Raw genomic sequence first — 23,784 nt, 5'->3', positions numbered from 1 at the left:
ACTTTTTTCCCCCCTTTTGGACACGCCGTCTTTCTCCACCTAACTCATGAATCTCATATTTAGGAGATTTCCCTCTTTCTGTCACAATATAATAATAACTGTTTCTTTTGCCTCATGCAGGATCATTTCAAACCTAATCACCAATACAGTTTCTAGCGATGTGATATTCTTGCATATTAATTGTTAATATGCTTCTCTGTATCTGCCTCTTGTTTCTGACTTGAGGCGGGTATTATCATTGTAATCAAGCGGAGACCCAGCTAACACGATCATTTTCTAAACCATCATGTAGAAATAATCCCCCCTTCAAATGTGATTATTTTAATAAATCTTTTTAACCAGCCATTCAGTAACACAGTAATGGTACACATCCCCCCCCCAAGCCATCATTTGTAATGAATCCTTCCTTTCTACACGTTTGCTGTATTTGCTGCTGCCTATGGAGTTTAAAAACTTAAATTCTTGATTTTTTTTTCCTCCTTTGTGCCATTGAACAAACGAACAATCTCAACCTTCATCCTAAAGCCTCAATGATGTGTAGAATTCTACCTTCTATCACAGCACTCACTTCACTCAAAACAGCTATGTTTCTCATTTAACTTGCAAAACCACACAAATAATTACAGACACACACATTCATACAGTCTATGGTTGTAGAAATTTCAAGGGGGCAATTCAAAAAGGTACACCAGCATACTTGTGAGCATACATTTGCATGTGCTTCACAATGCTCTTGGTTGTTCTCTATCTATCCACACACACACACACACACACGTACGCACACACACATACACACACACATACTCCAAATTTAAGCAGCAGAACTCTGATTATCCAGAAATGCATGAGACAGCAGAAGAAGCACAAGGTGGGGCTGATTCATCTCTTTGAAATACTTTCTTTTTTATTCAAATTTACAAAAAAGAAAAAGTACAACGGGAATAAATACACTTTGTACAGCACGCAATTGTAGAACTCTATCAACATTGTGTGGGAGCCATGATGGTGGTGGTGGAGGGGGGGCAAATGGATCTCTATATTAAGGTTGCATTAAAAGGCCCTACATTAAAACCTTCAAATAGCAAAATCCAAATTTAGATGGAATCCTGACTTTGTTCCACGTTCAAGACTTCCTGTATAAACAATCTAATAAGCTACTCTCTGGAGCAGCAAGAATTGTGGGGAGCTGCAGTGACTGTGTTCTTTCATTTTATTCCGTGCAACTCAAATCACACCTTTGATGGAATCAATTAATCTTGATCCCAAAGTTAAATAATCAGTTCTGTCAAGTGTTTTTTTACATTTTTTTGTAGTGCTGCATTCCTCCGGAGGCTCATTACTTTGATTTGGACCAATTAGACAGTGCCGGGTTTCGAATTAGACCAATTAACATGTGTGGTCTGATTCATGTATAAAACAGCAATTCAAGTCATTGACTGGTATACACCAAATGAGCTGTTCCTCAATTATCGTTGTTTGTGTCTGTGTCAAATGGAGATTGACATATTCGGGGTGAAAAACAATTAATTGTGGATGAATGTTTAAAACCTGTATTTATTGTACTTTTTTGGTGCTAAATTGCTCTATTGAAGAAAAGCCTGTAGGGTTAATCCATGAAAAATTATATAAATCCAACTCATTACTCACAATCATGCACTGTGTTTTGGCTTCACAGTGATTGAAATGATGTTATTGTTGTTAAGGGCACTCACTGGTTTTCAGTCCACACTCTAGACTGAAACTTGCTATCGACATGAGGAAGGTGAGGAAGCAGCCTCATGCCAGTAGAAATCCAACGGAAGCCAAGCTCGGCATCGACTCAGCGGTATGTAGGCGGAATGAGGCCTGGAACAATGCACAAGCCAATTTCACCATGGCAAGAAATGAGCTGTAAATACATACATATGGGTATATATTTCTAATTTTGGGGGGTTATTTTGACATTCTTAACCTTTGAGGCTTTCACTGTATCATTCTTCTGCTTGTTCCCTGAAACGGCTTTTTTTTTTTTGCTTTTTTTTTTAAATCAGCATTCCAAATATTAGATACAGCACTCAATTTAAATGACGCATTACGCAAGTATTTATAGTGTGGATACCCATTGATAGATTAAAATGACTGTCTTGACTGTAATTTCCCAACAAGATTGTGCAAGTTGTCATAAATATTAGTCGTTTATGAAGTTGAAAAAGAACTAATGTCCAAATTTAGATTGTCAGGTGGAATCACAAAGGAGTGTTTACATTTCAGTGTCTTCCTTCAAAACAAATTTGGTTCAATATTACTGCCCTCGTGAATTCAAGATGTGGACAATGAACAATTCCAAACCAATTCTTAATTCTATATTAGAGTGTTACGCACTTTTAGAAAAACTCTTTCAACTGGACTTTTTGTTTTAGCATTTTAATAGAGTTTCTATCCACTTCACTGCCTTTTCATCAAAAAAGGTTTCTCAGTGGGATCAGACCGTGCTGAAGCATCCAGTGACTAATATTTTGCACAATAAACTTCAGTGGCCACAAGTACCAGCGAGTGGCTCAGAGTTGCCACAAAACAAAATCCCAGTCCCGTCCACACGTTGCACAAACAAAGAATACACTGTGTTCAGTCCACACGGTTGTTGAATCCAGTTTAGTTGATTCTAATCTACAGTTCCAACAGTGATCCATTTGGACACGAATAATAAGCTAAGATAAATGTCATCTGTCATTGTCTCTTTCTTCAATAATATCCAGCACTATTTACATTGTTTTTACATACAGTCAAATATTGTATCAATTCTTGAATCCACATCTTATAAAGACAACGGTGATCTTGAACATAAATCATCCGACACAATATGAAAGTGCATTCGAGCTGAAAAGAAAAAAAAAAACAGTTGCATCCTGACCTTTTACAAGAAAAAAAAGAGCCATCATGGTGTGTTTTGTCAACTACAAGGATATTTATTTGGACAATATGAGATCTAAAGTCGGATTTTTGACAAGGTGTTTTGTTTGAAATCTTTTATCAAAAAAATCATGCAGTCATTGTCCTCAAGACGCATCAAGCGAGACAACAAAGCTGTTCATTATACATAAAAAATAGTTCTTCTATAAAACATTTACGATATTAGCAATGGGATCATCATTACACCATCCAGTAGATGTGTTTGCTTTTTAGAACTGACTTTCGTACAATCAAAGCCTAAAAGTGTAAATGAGTTCCATTTGGGTTTCTTTGTAAACATGGGAACACTCAACTACTAAAAGATGGGAAATGAAAGGGAGTTGTGGTGATGGTGGAGGGGGGCGAGCACATCGTAAAATCATTTAAATTTTCACAATGTCTGTTTTCCTTGAGGGCTGAAAGGAGTCTTTCATAGTATGTGAATGATTCATCATTTTCATTTAGAGTCAAGCAGCAAGCTGAAAATGTTACCCTTCTGCCACTGGAAACTGAATATAAAGGTTTTTTTTGTGTGTTTTTTTTTTTTTTTTCTTTTACAGTGATCTCATACCCAAACTGTCTCTCTATACATATTCTTGTTACCTTATCACTTTATATTTAATTATATATTCAAACCTCTTCATATCTCATAGTAGCCCAGGAATAAATCCGAAAGAAAAAGAATATGTAATACAGGTACATTGTAGGGAATAAAGTATGCACTGCTTTTTTAAAAGCATTTTTTCAAAGTACTATTCTCACCTCGTGGCGAGGCATACCAACTTGTTTGATATTTCATCGACCTGCCACAATAGGTTAGTATAGAGAGATGTTAAATTTACTTTATTTCACTTTGAGGGCAAAAACTGGATTATTTTGATTGTTATGTCAAAAAGATTGGGGGAAAAAAAATATTTTGCAATGTATCTACATTACAATATACAGTGATACCTTAACTTACAAGTGCTCCAACTTGAGTTTTTGAATTACAAGACAGCGGTAAGAACAATTTTCTGTCTTTCTTTTATTGACCAGTAAGGATCAGGCACTCCATTTTGAAATGATTGTGGCAAACCTCGTAACTGTTCTGTTTATTGCCACTCTCAGTTGAAGTGTACAGTCAAACTAAATCTAAAACAACAAAGAATTACAAGGCGTACATTTAACCAAAGTACATAACTTTGCTGTATCAATTTTCGCAATCTTGATGTCATCACATCATGGGGAAATGCTGTATACGAGCTAATTAAATTGGCATCAATAATGGTAGTTTTAAAAAAATATATTTGAACACAAATGGCGCAGCAACACATGCAGACAGAGTATATCACACCAATTACATATATTCTTCATGCTCTGAAAAACGATATATTACTGAAGCGTAGTTACAGCCGTTTTGTTTGTGTTTCATCATCTGGGTTTTAATAATATATTGCGCCTGGCACACACACACTGGAAGAAATAACACAATGTCCACTGAATTGAAGCATGACATTATGATGAAAAAAAGTTGTTGTTTTTTGTTCACATTCAATTTGATTCTGTTTTTAGTTTATGAATGGAAATGAATGAGTTGGTGTATTTGATTGTTTTTATGTAGTACAATACTCTAGTGGAGGGGTCACCATTCCCCTCCGTAGGCACATTGTGATTTTCTAGGACTGTTGTATAATTGATCATTTGAAAATACAAATACCAGCAGAGATTTATCGAAATGACGTTGACATTATCTTCTTCCTGATCGCTGTGAAAAATCATTAACAGGATCAGTGTGTTCAAGAAAAAAATATATCACCATCATCATCATGTTAATAACAGATATAATTGGTGTAGTCCTTCATACTAATCAGTAGCCAAGAGGTAGCTCTTAGTTTCCAAAAGATTGGTGACCCCTAATCTAGAGTACTATTTTTCCTATGGAAATATTTTGATGGAAGTTTCTGGCGTACCGGAACAAATTATTGGCCCTTCCGTTGATTTACGGTCACAGAACGAACGTAAATATTTGAAGTCAAGGTATCACTGTATATCATTTTCCTTTCATCATCTTCCAGTTATTTTGGAGAATCACACATAGAAGACCATCACAAGGTTATTCCTACTTTCTCACCGACCTAAACGCACATTTAAACGACAATCCGTGTTTCCTCCTGTTTGCCGTCCCGCACGTACACTCTGGATTCAATTGTGTATTGTTGATCTGGGTTGCTTTTCTTTGTCCTAAATTTGAACAAATAGTTGGCGCCGCCAGCAGAAGCATCCTCTGCATTGTCTCGGTATCTGTGCTCGACCATATCAGTGCTTCAACACTTATTGCTTTAAATTACATCAATCACTCCCTCTCCTTGCCTGGCTTTCTTCACCCTCCCTGGGCTCATTTTTCTCTGTCTCTTTTTATTACTTTGCCTCTTCATCTTTCTCCCCTTTAACTTCTCCTCACATTAGTCTAGTTCTGGTAGTCTTTTCATCATTCTATTCCCTTCCTTCCCCCTTGTACCCCTATTTTCGTTCTTTTATCATTCCTCAGTTTTTCCCTTCATATCGATCCCTCTCTTCTTCCTTTCCCCCTCTCTTTTATCTGGCTCCTCTTTCTCCTCTTTGGGACTGTCTTCAACTTTTTCCTTTTCTTCGTTCTCTTTCTCTCGGTCTCGGAAGAGTCGAGCTAACTTGTGGAACTGGGGCCCCCACTCCTCCATTCCCGCACCCCAGTCCTCCTTATCTGCATCTTTCTCTCCTTCGCTCTCAAGCGAGCTCAGGGATCCTGCTCGAGACCCGGTACCCTCCAGGCCGTAGATCTGCACTGAGTCATACGGTGGTTGTGAAGGGTCGAATGTGACCTGGGCGAGACGTAGGCGTAGGAATTCACCCACTCTCAGAGCCAAAGGGGGACCTCCAGTCCCTGGTGTTGCTCTGGCCGCTTCAATACCTGGAACCCAACCAGGACCAATGCCCAGAACTCCCCCATAAGCTCCTCGAGGCTGACCAGGGAAGGGCAATAGCTGCGGGGTCATATCCATTCTTGCCACAACATAGCCACCCAAAGTCACCCGATCTCGCCAGTCTCCAATCAGACCGGGCGATTCTGGGTAGACAGATGGACTGCCAGTCAATGATATCCCACCAGCTTCTCTTTCTGGTCTTGCCACTACAAAGTTGCTCCCCATCTCTAGTCCTCCTCGCTCCAGACTGCCAGGGGACTCCTTCTGCCGGCGTACCTCCGCCTGCAAAACGGTGGCGTAATTGCGAACATTGGTAGCTTTCTGTTGTCCGTCAGCGGAGGTTGGACCACTTCCATTTCCGTTTCCTCCAGCTCCTCCGTTGCATTCAAACTCAGCACCTTTTGAAGACACACCAGCACGGGAAGCCCTGCGCCCCGCCACGGGGAGGGTGGCTGAATCGCACACCCAGCCTCCTACCCCATGACCCTGGCCAATCATGGAGCCGGATCGTGTCAGGACGAGGTTATGCTCCCTCGGTTGTGTCTCCGACTGCACCTGGATGGGATGTAGGTGAGCATGAGAAGTTTCAGTCCGGGTTTGGGGTAGGGTGAGGTACTAAAAGGATGGATTGACCAAGGATGGAGGGTAATTTGGTAAGGCAAGACAAAAATATGGCCGAAGAAGAGTGATGGCGATATCAATTGAGATCAAATGAGAGGCAGACATTGAGCAAAACAGACAATAAAGCCGAGTGAGAAGACGACATGGACAGATTCATTGAACACTGCAAATAGCTAACGCTGCCCTGTGAGATGGAATGATTAAGAGATAAAATTTCTGAAAATGAAATGACTAAAGAGCATGTGCTTTGGCCTAATAAATAAAACACGGCACACAAAAGATAATGAATGGCAGGAAATAAATGCGCTGACATGCCTGAATCATCACCAGCTTTGTCCTGAATGTCTCGGACATATTACAGAAGATTAAATAACAATGAGTTCAACCCCAACCTGATGATTATTTCATATTTCGCTAATTACGTCATTATTCAATACATTTGATTCATTCATAAAATCAAAATGCAAGTAATTATAGTCCGTTATTTAAATAATGGCAGATGATAGGTATCGCTACGGAAATTCTGAGCTTGATATAAGGATGAAATGCTTACCCAATCCATGTCATGACTGTGGTTCACTTTGTCTTCACTGCTGTCCTCAGTGCAGTTGCTCGATGTTCCCATCCCTCGCCGTTTCTCCTGGCTGTCACTAGTCCGTGGTGTTCCTTCATCCGATGTGCTCACACCGCTTTGGGTTGCGGTCCCATCGCGGCTGCCCGCATGACTTCCTGTTCGGCTTCCTGTGCTGAGATCTGTGGGGGTTATGTACACCGCACCTGACTCTATTGGGCCAACCATGGCACCTTGGTTTTGGATGACCAATGAGTGGTCCGGTTGACCTCCGGGAAAGCGGTAGCCAAGCTCTGCCAGACCTGGTTCAAATGTTTCGCCTGGTGTGCGACGTAGAACTGGTAACGTGTGGCTGCTGTAGCAGAGGCGACCATAAAAGGGTCCTCCTGGACCTGAGTAGTTGTGTTCAACAACTGGATTCTGAGCCCAACTGCAGGTGCGACTTTTCTCCTGGCCACGTTGGCTGTAACGTCTGGAAGACACACAACTACATTCAACTTTCAAGGCTAGAAATTACTTTTTAACTTTTTTTTTTTTAAACCTAGGAGGAATTATGCCAATCATTGACTTCATTTGAGGACCAAATAAGTTTTTATGGCGAGATAATTCTAGGGACCTGAAGCAAGATTTTTACCAAACAATAAACATACAAGAAGGAGGTTGATTGTAGGCATGAAGCTATAACATATTTTAGTATTCAAGTAACCTACAAAAAAAAAAAAAAGAAAAAAAACCAAGTCATCTTGTTTTTTTTTCTTAAAATTGCACTGCAAAGCCACAAACTGATTTTTTTTAGGCACATTTTTAGAACTTCTATTTGGATGCTTAAGGCAGGCAATTAAGAGTACGAGAAGCCAAATGACATATTAATGACGTCATCCGTTAATCGACTTGACTATCATCACGCAAGCGGTGCCGATAAAAAATACAAACTTTTTCAACCCTTACACAGATTAACTGAATACATTTGTTTAGCAAGTGGAATCCATTGCAGGCAATTGCATTATATTAGCGAGGGCGTTTCATGTTCCTGTGTCTACCTCCATAAATTGCAAAAGAATAAATAATTAAAGTTTGATCAACTAAAGCCAGCCTTCCTTCTTTTTATGGGCTCTCAATAGGACTTGCATGAATTCACTGAAACTCATTATTAGACCAAAGGCAATAAAATGTTTCAAGCAACATCAAAGTGGGTGCAAACAAGTCATTGATGTAGCAGGGCATAAACAAGCTTTAACAAAACAAGAACAACATTGTGGTCCACCAGGACTGCTGGGCTTGATAGCACTACACATCAGCAGTTTGATGGCGCCTGATTATGACCTGGGAGTTGTGGCTTGATTGCTTCCAAAAGTGGATCAATTATTGTACCGGTGAAGATTAAAGCTTCCACTCTGAAGCAGTAAATTGTTCCTTTTCAGGCATCCTCTTAGTGTGTGAAAAGCAGCCCAGTCACCAGGGTTGTTGCAATTAACTCAACCCATAAGTGTCACCACACAAAGGTGTTTCGATGATCCATGAGGCGAACAGTACTTCCAACTGCAGAACAAACAAATAGTTCCACTGACTCATTGCCTTAAATATCCCTTTGTCATAATAATCCACTGTTGAAATTCGAGGTCTAATTTGGCTCCGCCTCTACAATCCAAATTCTAAAACATTTGAAGAACAACAATATCAACTTACACGTTCCTGCTGTCCAGTGTACGATACCCGCGTGAGCGTGAACTGTGGGGGGCGCTCTGGAGCGCGGCAATATCAAAAGCAGCCGTGTCAGCCTCACCGCCGCCCTCGTCGTCATACGTGATGATGTTCTCACGGACGTCATCATCCTCCAGTGGTGACAGCGAGTCGTGCTTCTGACGCCTCAATGACAATGACAGGGCACTCACTGCTGCGGTGTGACGGCGGCAGGTACAAAGAAAATTGAAGGGGATGAAATTGAAAAGAAGAATGATGAAAAAAGGGTCAAAAGGGGTCACAGGGGAAATAAGGAGGAAGAGAGGGTAAAGGGAGTGTGGGAGATGGAGGAAAATGAAGGAAGACAAAGGGGTGAGACAAAACAAATTCAGAGGCGGCCTTGGGTTAGAGGGCAGGTGTATCATATCAGCAGGCTGCAAGCCACCACTTTGTAATTGACTTTGAGCTCCAGCCAGGCAAATGGAAGCTTTACGGTATTCTCCCATGACTGTGCAGCTCCAAAATGCACAACAGTGTTTGATGGGGAAGAAAACAGACTGCGGCAATTTTGGATGGATTTTCATTGATGTTAGTACATTTCGCTGGGGAGCGACAGTGGAAAAGAGCCAGTTGTGAAGTCGAGATGGGTTTTGGACTCGAGACCACTTTTTAAGGAATTTTAAGGAATCGTCCCAGATTCAAAAGCATTTTTATTCCATTTCATCTCAGACTGGATTTTTGATCAATGCAGAAATTAGGTGCTGCGTTTTTGTCTGGAGTGAAACGCTCCCGCCGATGGACTGGAGACGCAGCGTCCCCGAAAAAAAAATGCCGGGAAACGTGTGAGTTTGGTTTCCAAAATCATTAAGACTTCAGTGTCACAATATTATCACATAGCAGAAATCACACTTGAATTTTCTAAATAATTCTCGCCATTTTGTCATTAAATGTGCAATTACGATAGTTATTATTTTTATTTATTTGATAGATTTTTATTTCATATTTATTGTCATTGCCAGTGTGGACGAAATCAGTTTACTTTATTGCTAAATAATTTTCCATACTTGAACTTAGTATACTTGTTTATCCGCTCTCACTCCGCTCAAAGCCTCTCTGCATCACCTTCACACATTAATGCCTCCCTTTGTGATTGAACAGGTCCCATCCAGAATGATAATGTCGCTATCAACAAGGAATGAGCAGGGATTCAACGGAGTGAATAGAAACGACAACCGTGCTGGCCATGAACCAACACTTTCTCAGAAGCCAGACATTATTAAATCGAGTTTTTGTGAATTCCTGCTCAGGTGGAAGTGACATTTCATTGTGTGGCTACCCACGACACAAACCAAGAAAATCAAGGATAATGGTTATTTTACAAGTGATTGGCAAAAAAATAAATAATAATAATTCAAGCAGCTGTGAATCAACTATGAAATATTCACGCAACCGCTTTTATACTTTCATATGGAGATTTTGCATGCCGGCATAAATGGCTCTAAAGTATTTGTCTTTTGATATGTAGATTTGCGTCAAAGAGCTTTGTCGCCCCGGTCAATTGCATTTATATAACTAAAGTATAAGTCATTCATTTGTTTAATAAAGAAAAACATTCACTATTTAAAAAAAAAAAAGTGACTTTCAAACTTACCCAGTAGTGTTGCAACGCATGCCAATATGGCCAGTAGAGCTGCTGTGCTGAGGCCAGGCGAAGGCGACGTGGAGTGCTGGGGGAGACAAACTGTTTCTTTTTCCCAGTCCCATTCACCTTCAGCCTGTTTGTCCTTTTCCCTCTCTCGAGTTTTTGCCCCTCCTCTCAGGCAGGGGCAGACAGACACCGTGACAGTGCCGGTGCTGGTGAGACCTGATGTCCCATCTCTTAGAACCAGTGGCACATAAAGTGTTATGGTGGAAGACGGGGAACGGGACAGTGGCTGCAGCTGAGACAACAGGACCAAGCTTGCTGTGGTACCTAGAAGAAAATAAATCAAAGTCCCAATTTTTTTTAAATATTGACAGAATAACATTTGGAGTTTTCTTGTCAATAGCACAACACTCAACACTTTTGTATTTTGGTCATTCACGATACTATTTTTGTTATGTGACGAAACATGTTCAGCAAACATGTTACACCGCCTCTTTATAATGTAAGATCCACTATTTTTAATTTAATATCATATTTCCCTTCAGGACGTGCATCGTGGTTCAACTGATAAAAAGCCCAATCTTGATGTATACTGCAAAAAAACAACAAAGTCTGAGATTTGGCTTGTCGTCATGGAGTTTGATCCATGTTAACTCAAAACATCAGTATTAGAATTTGAGATGTTTTCACGGCTTCAGAAATGTTAACGGCGCCAAATGAACTGTGCAGCCCGATACATTAGCATAACTATTCATCAAAACAAACCCAAGTCAAACATTTAATGCTGATTTGTTTTTTAAAGCAATTAAGCACATGTCCAAAGAAAAACAAATCGAAATAACTGACATTTTGTTTGTTTTCCCTATTTGTTTATTTCATCTAGGAAGGGCTACACATAAAAACGTGTAATTAAGAGCTTTGAAATGAAGAAATATGACAAAACAATGAAGGAATTAAGACAAATATAGTGAGGGGGGGGGCTAATTGAGTGCGTACCACCACTGTCCCTGACACTGAAGTTGAGGGCTGCGCTGGACTCCGGAGGGATGCTGAAATACACAGTGCTGTCATTCCCACCTTCATCTCTATCAATCGCCCGCAACACCTGCACCACCTGAAACCCAGAGATAGAGGAGCGAGCATAAATGTGTGTGTGTGTAAAGACAGGGTTGGAAAAGCAGCAAGATGAGAAAGAAAGAGTAATGAGAGAAACACACACACATTGCTTTTTAGCAAGCAATAAGCCATTAGCCGGCGTCAGCAGAAATCAAAACAAGCCAAACAATTAGTATAGCCGCACCGAGTGTAATACAGACCAAATGAATAAGTGGCTGACATGAATGGCCTTGTGCAAATATGCTGCTATATGGCTTTCAATTTGGTAAGAGCATTGCTGCATTTGCACAAGTCTATAGTGGCAGCGGTAACAAAATGAATGGAAAAGGATGTCTTACATCAGCCAAAGCTGATGGGTAATTTCTTTTTAATGAAAAAAACACCAGTCATTACTATGCAAGACATCCTTTTAGAGATTATTTGAGCGCACGTTTGGGGAATGCAGAGCTGAAGAGGTTTTGCATGCCTTGTGAGCACCATTGTATATCCTGTGAGTAAGCATGGCCACATTATGGTATCAGTTGCTGTGTGTGAATATTGAATTGTGTTGTGACTAATGACTTGTCACACAAAGATATGTGTACACACCGCAACCCATTTGAGGATATCGTACACTTTTTTTTTTAATGTACTGTTGTCTCGCTAATGCTCAGTCATGTAATTGCTTAAACACAAGCATCATTGTCGAAATTTAAAAGTGGAACTTAAGGAGCACGGAGATGCTATCGATAGTTTTGGCAGGACTTGAATCGATCGGACAAATGCGTAATGCAAAAGAACGTTTTATTGCAAATTTCTGTTTAACAAGGAAAAGCATTAATAACAAGGTAGCCTCATTTCTGTAAACCCCACCCCTTTGCTTTTATTCGATAATCTTGTGCTCAGTCTTTAGCAAACAAGGTACAGGCTTTTGAATTGTTTTTTTAATTACCGTATTTTCCGGACTATAAGGCGCACCGGACTATAAAGCGCACCTTCAAAAAATGGCCCATTTTAAAACTTGGTACTTATACAAGGCGCACCGGACTATAAGGCGCACCATTAATGCATCATGTCAGATTTTTAATCCAAATCAAATCATTCTCCATTTTATCTTTTCTATTTCAAATTCAGACGCAACAAATTAATTTATAATCACAAAATAATGATCCATAGTGTTTTTGATTCATGATTCATAGTCTTCAACGGGCCACTCATGATTGATTTCATGACACAATGCTTCGGGCCAGTTTAAATTTAGGAATTTGGTCCATATATAAGGCGCAGCGGAACGATACACTGTCGGTTTTTGAGAAAATTTTATGTTTTTAGGTGCGCCTCATAATCTGGAAAATACGGTATATATTACAATATCTGACTGGTTGCACATTGGGTTATTAATAATTGTAATTTACTCCATAAAGCAAATATTAATACCTTTCCAATGGTTGATGAGTCACACATGGCCGTTGTGTACTGTCTGTCCAGCTCCGGAGCATTGTCATTCAGGTCTAATGTCTCGATTGCAACCAAAACCCGGGACACCTGGCTGGGGTTGTCTGAAAAAGCAATCATGAGACAGATTGTTTACAACACAAAGTCCACACAAACAGCTCCAAATATAAAATTCTATGAACAAAATTCCCATAAGCAATAAACATCCCTTTGAATGCACACAAAGGTGCAATGCGCACCCCATTAAATCGGCTCAATTGTACTTGTGGGTAAACTCAACCATTTTGGTGTTAATCCAAACCTTAGCACTCAGATCCCATTAGTGGGTTTGCTGAATATAAAGTCTGATTTGGCTGCTGCTGCAGCACTCAGGTCCTCAGCTGGAAAATATCGGATGTTTCCACTGCGCAAGACACACATAAAAGCGCTCCATTCTGAGGCACAACAGCCTGAAGTGTGTGCACGCGTGTGAGAGACAGAATGCGGAGAACAGTCAATATGCATGGAGTTGCACAAGAGTGGGGTTCAAATGGATTAGCAGAGGGTCTTCCATAGCTCATTGGCTCGGATTGACACACTTGAACGCGCTCTCGCAGCCGTACTTAAAATGTGCGGGGTCCCATTCTGAGCTCACTGCTGCATTTTAGGCTGCAATAGTGACAATATTCTGGCTAACCTGCACAAACAGAGCGGGCACATTCAGTACACACACACACACACACACACACACACACACACACACACACACACACACACACACACACACACACACACACACACACACACACACACACACACACACACACACACACACACACACACACACAATCAAGGTTTCCCATTCGTGAAAACAACTCATATTGTACTGGAAAGCCATAGGGGTGAAAGTATGTGCCTGTGGCCATCGTGAAACCCGCTGAGCACAATGTCAACACTGCCTCAACAATTTGTTTATTAGATGGGGCTCATTATTGTAGGCAGAAACTTGCTGTGCTCCTCTGTCAACACAACACTACTCACACAGCAAGTCCGAAACTTTATCCAGGGTGAGACAGCTCTAGAAACTGTAGAAAGAATTTGTCGTGAGAATTGGGTATTTATTAGAGATGAGAAAATGAAGCTTCAAAGTTGCTTCATGAACCGGTTGTTGTATTTGTTGACTCCTCTTGATGGCACTGTTGGTTTATATAAATGCGTTTCATACATGTTAAGTCAGTGTGCTTTCAGCCCAAATGTAAAAAAATAGAATAACTGGTTCATGAAGCTTCGTTTATTCACAGTAAATTGAGGTCTGCAAACTTTATGCAAGCCGGATGTCTGCTCACAAATTGATGAGTCTGTTTTTGAATATTTGGTGCTAGGCATCAAAATGTACAAGTCATATGACATACCAATATTAGAACTGTATCAACATTTCTGCATGTCGTATACTTTTAAATATTCAAATAGACCATATTAAAAGACTAAACGAACCTCTCTGGGTGGCAATGATAGATATGTTGTGCCAGTGCTCACGTTCCCGGTCTAGTTCCATGGCTGTGGTGATGAGGCCGGAGTCTGGGGTGATGCGAAATAGAGCCTCAGGATCTGACTGAGGATCAATAGAGAACCTGGAGAAAAGCAAGTGAGGAAAAATAGCGAGAGAGGGGAGAGGTAAAGTAAGGTACAAAAAAAAAGCAGGGCATAGAGAGGTAAAGTACAACAAAAGAGTGACGCTGAAGGGAAGAGAAAAAAGCAATGTGCGTGTGGAAGGAGAAAACCAGGCTCAGTGTGCAAGGGAGCGATAAGAGGAAGTCTGCATTCAAATGGCCAAAGTATTAATATAGGGAGATTATCAAAGATGATAGGGACTCTTTTGAAGTGCGACAGATCATTTGAATATCTCTTTTCTACATCATTCCTCCCCACACACTTACTTGTAGCACTTTTGCCCATGTTAATTGGGACAAAATTTTTGTTGCAGACAAATTACCGCCTTGCCATCCTCAAAACGGTTGGAATAACCTTCTGCAACAAAGAAGCTTAGGATCTGTGCAAGCTTCTGTGGTTGCTTTCTGGCTCTGGGGAACACTGAGTGGGCTTTTGGTTAGCTTAAATAATTTGTTTAGCAGTAACCGTTGCTAAGCTTCAAGCCAAGGGGCTGAATATCCTCCATTTACAAATGTAGCTGGAAATAAATGGTGATCTTTTTTTCCCCTCAGAGAGATAAAATAAAAAATACAGTAGAGTAGTGCTGTTAGATTATGATTCAAAAAAATATTTAAATTGGGAGTTTGGTGAAATGATAGCACTTTGAACAAATGCAATAGGAAAAAAAATATGAATGCAATATTTAAAAATTGGCATGTGGGTCCAATAAAATCACTAATTAGATATATACAGATATTTCTCTTCAGTTTTGCTATGCGCTCTATACTTCTATGAAATTCGAATATACCTGATGTTATTAGTCAGACCAGTGTCTGGGTCAACAGCACTGACTCGGCCCACAGTGCAGGCTGGAGGGCAGTTTTCCGAAACATCCATGTGGTATCGTGACCTGGAGAACCTTGGAGGTTCGTCCGCATCCAGCACCGCTACTCTGATTGAAGCTCTGTCTTTAATAGATCCTCGACGCAAGAAGCGAGGATCCACAGTGGGATTGAGAACCTCCACAGAGAAAGAGTAGGAACTGCGGCTTTCGTAGTCTACGGCCTGGAGAGAAAATGGGAGAGAAAATGAACCACTTGAGCTTTGAATCCATTGCTGTATGGATTCTGTAATGGTAGCATTTTAAAGAGGATCAATATGCAAATGACATTTTTTTCCCTTTATGCGCTATTTTCAGCCTCCAAATACTGCAAGGGTTTGTTTGCATATCAATAGCAGAAATATTAAAAAAAAATAATAATAAGAATTACACTGGTCAACTCCAAAATTTAATTAGACTTATTAATTAGGCTTTATGTGTCTCAATATACATAAATTTTTTAGACTCATTTAAAATAAATATTGCATGTTTTTTTAGCATAATAACGAAAAATTTTTGTTTAAATTGGACCTATAAAAGATTGCGCAATACCGATTTCACCATGCCATGCAATTTATAGCTGTGACGTTTCAGGATAAAATATCGGTTTCCGAACCTAACCATTAATTCATAAATATTACTATGTAGTCTTACAATATTATTTTTATTACACTTATTGATAGTATTAGTGGGCAGAGACTCAATTGAAGAACATGCAAAGTCCACACAGAAGGGCCTGAGCCCAGTTTCAAATGCCGCCGTTGACCACGACTGAATCATGTTACCTCGGTACAATTATTTGTCTTTAAATTGAGACATTACCATGACAACTCATCTACTTTGATCATCATGGTTGCGTGGGAAGCCTTCTTTGTGCCAGAGCAAACATTGTGTTTCAGATTGGACCCTGTTAGCGTAATAGTTCCAAATTACTACCTTATTTATACTTATTTGCCTAAGGTGGCCGTGTAATTTTGAGCCTGCTATAAGTAACGAAATATAAGCTCTGATCATCTCTGCAGAGCAGCTTGTTACAGTGAGTGGACAAATAGACACGCATAGGAGATTGTTTTGGTGTGGAAGACATTAATGAGGGCGGGTGTGTTTAGGAGTTGCTCCGAGTGGTTCTTTCCAGTATGTACGGCTTTAGATCTTCTGTCACAGCTGTATGTCTGTAAGCGTGCATCATTTCTGGTAAAGAAAAAACATAGTGAGTAGCAAAAAAAGAAATTGGATCTCCGGCTTTGCAGAATATTTGCTATCAAATTCCAGTGGAAAAAAAAATAATTGTGTGGATTCAGAATTCAGTGGGAATATTGATATCCTACTTCCTCCTGTCATTATTTCTAATCTCTCATTTTCTATTCCACCACATCCCCTTCTTTGTGAGCTGTAAACCTCAGCAAACTCCATCACAGGAAGTCAGCAGTTTTTTGCCAGAAAAGAGAAATGTTATATTGAAAGAGAGAAAGCAAAGTAATTGCTGGGATACTCCCACAGAATAAAACAAACATGTTGAAAAAAAAAATCTGGCGAGAGAGGCAAAAACAAAGACAGTGGGCGTGCATTTGTGTGTCGTGTCAGGAACAAAAAAAAAAAAGTTCTCTTAATATGGTTCCTATTACAGGAAGAAGTTGAAAATCAATCATGGGAGGAGAGGTGTCGCTTGCACTGTGAGTATACACCCATTATTATCGTCCTCCTTTTTTCATCCGCCACACACCAACATGCCAATTTGCCTCCCCCATTCCGTTGTGACACCCACCCATCTCTTTTTCCTAATGTGTCGGTAAAAGGGGGAGAAAGCTCTAACAAACCACACGACACACACTCAAAAGCTTCACCCTCATTCGTCCTAACAGGAAACACTTATCCCCCCACGACATAAATTATTTGACTGGCGTTTATTAATATTTTCATTCACTGACACGATCCACTGGTTCACATTTTCACATTTTTATATTCCACTGCCTCCAAATGCATTTTCTATCACCTCAGTTATCAATTCAACATTATTGGACTTAATAATTCTTCAGGGTCTTTTTTGACATTCTCTATAAGATAATCATTTTATTTGAGACATAATGAGCAAGCCGACTGGCGAGTGGTTATTTCTCCGTGAGGTGCGCAACATATACATACCGCTGAGTGTGCATTAAATTTTCTCATGAGGGATTAAAATGAGTGAGGAAAAAAATAATACACAACGTTTTATAGAGTGGAATTCATGGCAGGTTGTTATAGAAGATCACACAGGAGGCAATGTACTGCACTAGGCTGGTAAATGTTAAAATGAGGGCTGCGGACGGACGGACGGATATAATCGTCGTTGGGGTAGGGTTAACAATTCAAAAGAAAAAATATATTAGGTCTCAATGGCAAGACCACCAACACACAAAAATATGTCTCCATTCAAACAACAGCCGCCACCCGTCAAGCTCTTGAAGCTTGCGCAACACAACTGTCATCTAAGACAGCAATGAGTTTCCTAAAACGACTTTATTGCAACAAAAAAAAAAATACAATCTAGAGCAGAACACACTCAAGGCTGTGGAATTTCCATCTGCCGTGTGTCAACAGTTGAGACGTTTGATTTCCTGTGGAGTCAAATCTCATGGACTCAAAATGGCCCAGTTGAGGATGTACTTTGCAGCAACTAAGTAAACACAGCCTCCCACGGGAGCTGTTGGGGCATTTCTACGCAGCAGACACTGATTTACTTCTCTGATCATCCATCACCGTCTGGTTTGGTATTGCCACGGAAAAGGACATTGTGCAAGGGAGAATAGAGATGGCAGAAAGAAAACATCACCCTCTTGAGGATTGCACTGACTACGAAGGAGGTCTAGAAAATCTCAGGCTCGTCTTAATCATGGACAGAACCTTCCCACTGGTGGATTCTAAAGAAACTAGACATCAAAACCACCATGAGTGACATCAGCAACCAACTCCAAAGAGTAGGAGAGAACATATCACAATCATATCACTGTACTCTTTGCAAAAGACTTAAAGGAAAGAAATTAGTAGACAGGGCACAGCAGCAATTTGAGTAATTTCCCCTTGTGGGACCAATAATGACTTAAATAGAAATAAATGAGTGGATATTATCACATACACACAGCAGAAAACAATTTTCTAAATTATTTTAAAATTGGGATTTGAAAAAAGTTGCAATATCTCACTATTATTGAAAGGAAAGACAATTTAGAGTTTGGGTATTTTAACAAGAAACATCCAGTTGACACATTATTTTGCTTTTGCGGGCCACATCAAATGATGTGGTGGGCCAGATCTGGCCCCCGGGTCTTGGGTTTGACACCCGTGCTGTAACGGAATGCATTTTACCTGCTGGAAAGAAGACTAATGGGAATTTGGTTTTATATTTTTATGTCTGGGTATTTTTTCCTCCAACACAATTAGGAAAAATTAATAAGCTAACTAGCTGGAGTCATGAAACGTGATGCACGCCTCCCAGAAGAAGCTGACCCAGAGGCAAACATGCTCAATTTACAGCGTGTGGCATGTGCATGGCTCACATACAGTGGACGCACAAGACTCGCCGAGCTCGGCAAGATGGTTCTCCAGCCTCGCTGTCGGTTCTGTAATTGATGATGTACTGAAGAGTCAATGATCATTTGAACACAGAAAGAAGATTTATTTTTTGTGTGTGTCCTGCTGTCCTTGGTCTCTTTTTTTTTTTGACTGTACATCCAAAATCAAAATCATAAAGTGTCTGATGACAAGCGCTTTGGACATTTCTGACAATCAGCATAACTCCACAAATTGAGAGAACAAAGCATCTTGGTAATCTCCCTTTTGACTTTGTTCTTCCTCTGCTGTCTTCGCTCTTCCTCTCTGATGGACTCGTGTTATGCATCTCCCTTTTTTCCCCCCCTACCCTCAAATGCGGAAAGCTTCCAGCTTTCAACTTTTGACCAAGACATTTCTCCCTCTCTTCATTCCCTCCATGGCTTTCTTCCTCTGCGAATATTAACACAATCTTTCCTCGTGAGAAAACAAACACAGATAATCCTGGGCTCGCTGCTGGCGTGTGACGGTGGATTAGCAAACCGTTTTAAATTCGGGCATATGGAAATAATAACCTCAAACTGGCGTATGCACATGCATGCATGCTTGTCCCTCAGGTATATGGTGAGATTCTGAAGGTGCATAAATAATAGACTGGCAGAGCTCACAGCTGTTCAAATGGGACACACCTCCAATGGGAAGCTCTTGAAAAATCATGATGCTGATGCATAATTAGCTTGATTGATCAACATGAAGTGGATAGAAAAATACACAATAATCTGACCTATAACCTCTAAAGAATTAAATAAAGGGAAATATAAAGAATAGATAAAGAATAAACAGCCAATAACCTGGTTGCATACATTTGCACACCCTGAAATATTTTTTTGCAATATAAAAAAAATCAGACCAAGAGCCTCTTCCAAATCAATCGTACCTATAACTTGTAAAAAATAAAGATAAAGAATAATCAGCCAATAACCTGGTTGCATAAATTTGCACACCCTGAAACAAACACTTTGAGATGAGTTTAATTCGTTCCACGACCACACTTAACTCCAAACACCCATTTTAAATCATCTGTTCCCATTACAATGAATGTAAATACAATTTACTCATTCCGAGCTACCCTCCGACAATTATGCAGTAATTTTATTTAATTCAGAAAATGGCGCTGCATGATATCAAACTGCATAATATGTCATTTTTAATTAGAGGGAAACATACTGTTTATTAAAAGATTATTATGAATTGTACTTGAGTAAAGAGATAGTAGATTGTGTTTTTCTCAAACTTTCGATGATTTGAATGAGTAGTGTACACCACCCACTGGATATTTCCCTCAGCCCCATTAGAAGGCGCTACTGAAGTCAAGGAGCAATTACACCACAGAGGGCTATGCTAATTCTCCAATTACCTTCCACTTATACTTTCGCCTTGTTCGTATGCTCCATCAAAACTCAATTAGGTGCAATATGTCGAGTATTTTTTAGTAAATGAACGGGCTGCAGGCCGCATGCTTGCCGATGAATAGAAAACCTGAATAATTAAAAAAAAATGAATCTGAAATGTATATTAATATGTGTGAGAATAAGGCTTAGTCACAGACTGTGTGACATGCCCCTTGGACAATATACAAGGGCCAAAGACCTTTGTAAGATTTCTCTGTGAGTTTACATCTGCTTGCGTTTAAACTTGTGCGTTTCATGGATTTGTGATCTTTGCAGGCACATCGCTCAGAGAATAACTAAATGCATAGAGACAGTGGGCTGATGATGGCAGGAGAGGGCGAGGAGGACAATAGGAGGAGAGATAGATGGTTTCTTATTGCTGTGGGACAGAAAGTAAATAAGCAGTGATAAGCGGCAGGCAGCTTCAGCCGCCAGCTAGACTTGCAGGATTTTAATGACCCGCCTTTTCTGTTTCCCTTCGCATTTTCATGTCCTCCCCATGTTGTCTTCCTTTGGCTGTCCGGATGCATCTCTCCCCTCAACTTCTTTTGCCTGCAGTCTTCTTATAGTCTTCCAACCTCATTTGAACTATACTTTTCCATCAGCTCCTTTTTCTCTATTTTGGCTATAACATCCAATCAGTGAGCTGCCATGTGACATCTTCCTACTGAGGTAGACAAGCAAGTACCACTCGGCATCTTTCCTTCCATCCTTTAACCAGCAATCTCTCTTCATATCCTCCCTCCTCATAGTTTGATCAAGGTCAAGTGTGCCTGTGTGCACTTATCTCTCTGTGCTTTATCAGTTGTGCGTATCCACACGTGTTTGGAATTTGTGTGCGTGTGATCTTTGATTGTCTGTTGAAGAAATTCAACACACAGCGGAGAGGTGACCAACAGGGGTCAAGGTCAACTTGGTGGCAACACAAATTGTTCCGCTTGGGAAGTCTCTCCTACTCTATGGTGGGTTGGGAGCAAACAGATCATCTCATTCAACATATCAACCTCCTGACTGCACATATTGACATGAAGCACACAGCTCATTATTGTCTTCAATGAAATGAAAAATTTAATCTAATCAGTTTTGTTTTGCTTTTTGTTAGAGGTTTCAGAGGTAAATTTGCTAATTGCAGGCATTAGCAGTAAATACCACCTCATGTCATTGCTGCTATTACCCACAAATGTCCACTTTATAGTTAAAGCGGGATTCAATTGAAGTCAAATATAAAGTCAATACAGTAACTCAAAACAACATCCCTCCCAAGCGGTCTGTCTGCGGTCGACTCGCAAAAAAAAAAATCGGATGGGGCTCAGGTCCAATGTTTAACTGTGATTTTACTTTCACAGGCAATTTATCACTTTTTTGCCTCTTGCTGCTTTCAGGCCACCTCATTGTCAAAGTTTTTTTTTTTTTTTTGTCCGAACAAACGTTTCTATTGGACTTGGATGTATAAGTGGTTGTCCGTGTTTCTCTGTACCTTTAGCCTTCTGTCCTAACACGTCTCTCTGTAGTTTTATCTAACATCCTTGTTAAGACACTCTGTCCTGTCACTGCTTCACAGGACCTCATTTTAGCTTCCCTCTCATCTTCTCCACTTTTTATTCATCCCTTTTCTTTCTCATCACTCTGCGCCTAACTTTCAATTTCTTTCTTCCAGCATGGCGTACTATAGCTGCCCTCTCCTCAATTCTCTGCTTCACTTCAAAGAAGATTTGTGAAAAACAATCCTGTTCTGCAAAACCTCTTCTAAGTTTGGATTGTTTTTCATGAATCCTACACATCTGAGCTGGGACAAATCAAAAGAATATCACATGGATTTTTAGATGTACTTTCTATTTACATTTATACAAACTGAAAATATCTTGTGTTTGTGGGTGGAACAACATGTATCTCATTGAAAGCTCAATAAAAAGATCTATTTATAAATATGTAATAAATAGCGTTGTTGTTTCACTAACACTTCATTCATGTTGGCCATGAAGGGATTCTCTTTAGGTCTTACAGTCATCACACCAAGAAATTGGGGCATATTGATTTGGGTGATGAAAAAGGGGTCTTCCAATTGCAATTCATCATTTACAGATTGCTTCAAACTTGATTGGTATCGTTAAAAAAATTCTATTTTCACTTTCCTGATTAAAACAAAATACATAAGGTGATGTTATTATTGAAAAATGGACCATCCTGATGCCATATGTCTGTCCCTCCCTCCTTCCCTCCTTCCCTCCTTCCCTCCTTCCCTCCTTCCCTCCATCCATCCATCCATCCATCCATCCATCCATCCATCCATCCATCCATCCATCCATCCATCCATCCATCCACAATAATGCCCTTGCACACGAGCGAGGAAAGCCACAGTTGTGATGCACTTCCAACTATTTTTAAAAGCAAACTGTCTCAGACAGAATAAAATAGAAAATAAGAACACTCACAAGATGCTGCCATATGCTACAACTCACCTCACTAAAATAACTCCAGCACCTGACACCACTCGCAAGACTACACCACTTCAAGTCACACATCAACCTCACAGATACTACAGAAAATACAATAATTACACTTTAGGTCTCAACATTCTATTTCTTGTTTGTTTTTTATTCATAAATGTTTTTAAAAAAATACTGATGATTATTGTGTGCTGGAACAGATTGATGGCATTTTTAACTAATTCCAAAAGTGAAGATGTTTTGAAAAAATTAAACTCCTAATTGAAGGTGCCACTGTTGGCTCAAATGAATAACTCTCTGAAAAATTCAAGAATAAGCATTAATATCTTTGTGAAGACAGAATCTTTAATTAATACATCGGCTCTCTCTGAATCAATGCTGTGATTAGTATATAATACTAATAGTAGAGTATAGAAGCAACTTCTTTCAACTGTCTGTCTATCATGTAAAACAAAGGAGCTTTTTTTTTAATGGTAACGATGAAACATGTTCCAACGTTATTATGTATTATGTCACAAAAAGAAGACATGCAATATATCAGTCACCGTTTATGCACTCATGCTCATGTTCCCTTGAATACAACATGTCGTTAAAATCACATAAATGGTTGACCGTATAAAGTGAGCATTTATATTTTTCAAATGTCAGACTTTTGAGTGGATGCTCCAAAAAAAATGCATAATATCTCATTTAGTCCATCCCCCCACTCAATTCTAACGTTACATGTATGATTGAGACCTACTTATCCATCCAGAAACAAATGTGCACTATGCACTTGACTAAACCGTAATGGTAAGGAGCAGGTGACTACACTCAGCGTATAGCCACACATCTTCATGAAGCTGGAATTATTTGAGATGACAGCCACCTTAGCAAATGACTGTTCAAAATTGTCATAATCTATCTTTGCACTTT

General features: G+C 39.8%; 1 protein-coding gene across 1 annotated transcript in view; it reads right to left on the bottom strand.

Moving 5' to 3' along the window:
- Nucleotides 1–2,297: 2,297 nt before the first annotated feature.
- The window catches only part of cdh24b (cadherin 24, type 2b), a 109,340-nt gene continuing 87,853 nt past the window's right edge, over nucleotides 2,298–23,784 (bottom strand). The window contains exons 8-15 of the mRNA XM_085930065.1: nucleotides 15,372–15,628; nucleotides 14,408–14,544; nucleotides 12,917–13,038; nucleotides 11,381–11,498; nucleotides 10,391–10,711; nucleotides 8,746–8,953; nucleotides 7,042–7,531; nucleotides 2,298–6,422 (exon numbers count right to left, since the gene is read on the bottom strand). Coding sequence (XP_085786191.1) covers nucleotides 5,445–6,422; nucleotides 7,042–7,531; nucleotides 8,746–8,953; nucleotides 10,391–10,711; nucleotides 11,381–11,498; nucleotides 12,917–13,038; nucleotides 14,408–14,544; nucleotides 15,372–15,628 — 2,631 coding nt within the window. The 3' untranslated portion in view covers nucleotides 2,298–5,444. The remainder of the gene's footprint in view (nucleotides 6,423–7,041; nucleotides 7,532–8,745; nucleotides 8,954–10,390; nucleotides 10,712–11,380; nucleotides 11,499–12,916; nucleotides 13,039–14,407; nucleotides 14,545–15,371; nucleotides 15,629–23,784) is intronic.

This window comes from Syngnathus leptorhynchus, chromosome 14 (assembly GCF_054491065.1).
Source record: "Syngnathus leptorhynchus isolate UIUO chromosome 14, UIUO_Slep, whole genome shotgun sequence".
Taxonomy (NCBI): domain Eukaryota; kingdom Metazoa; phylum Chordata; class Actinopteri; order Syngnathiformes; family Syngnathidae; genus Syngnathus; species Syngnathus leptorhynchus.
This window is presented reverse-complemented; position numbering and strand designations above follow the sequence as displayed.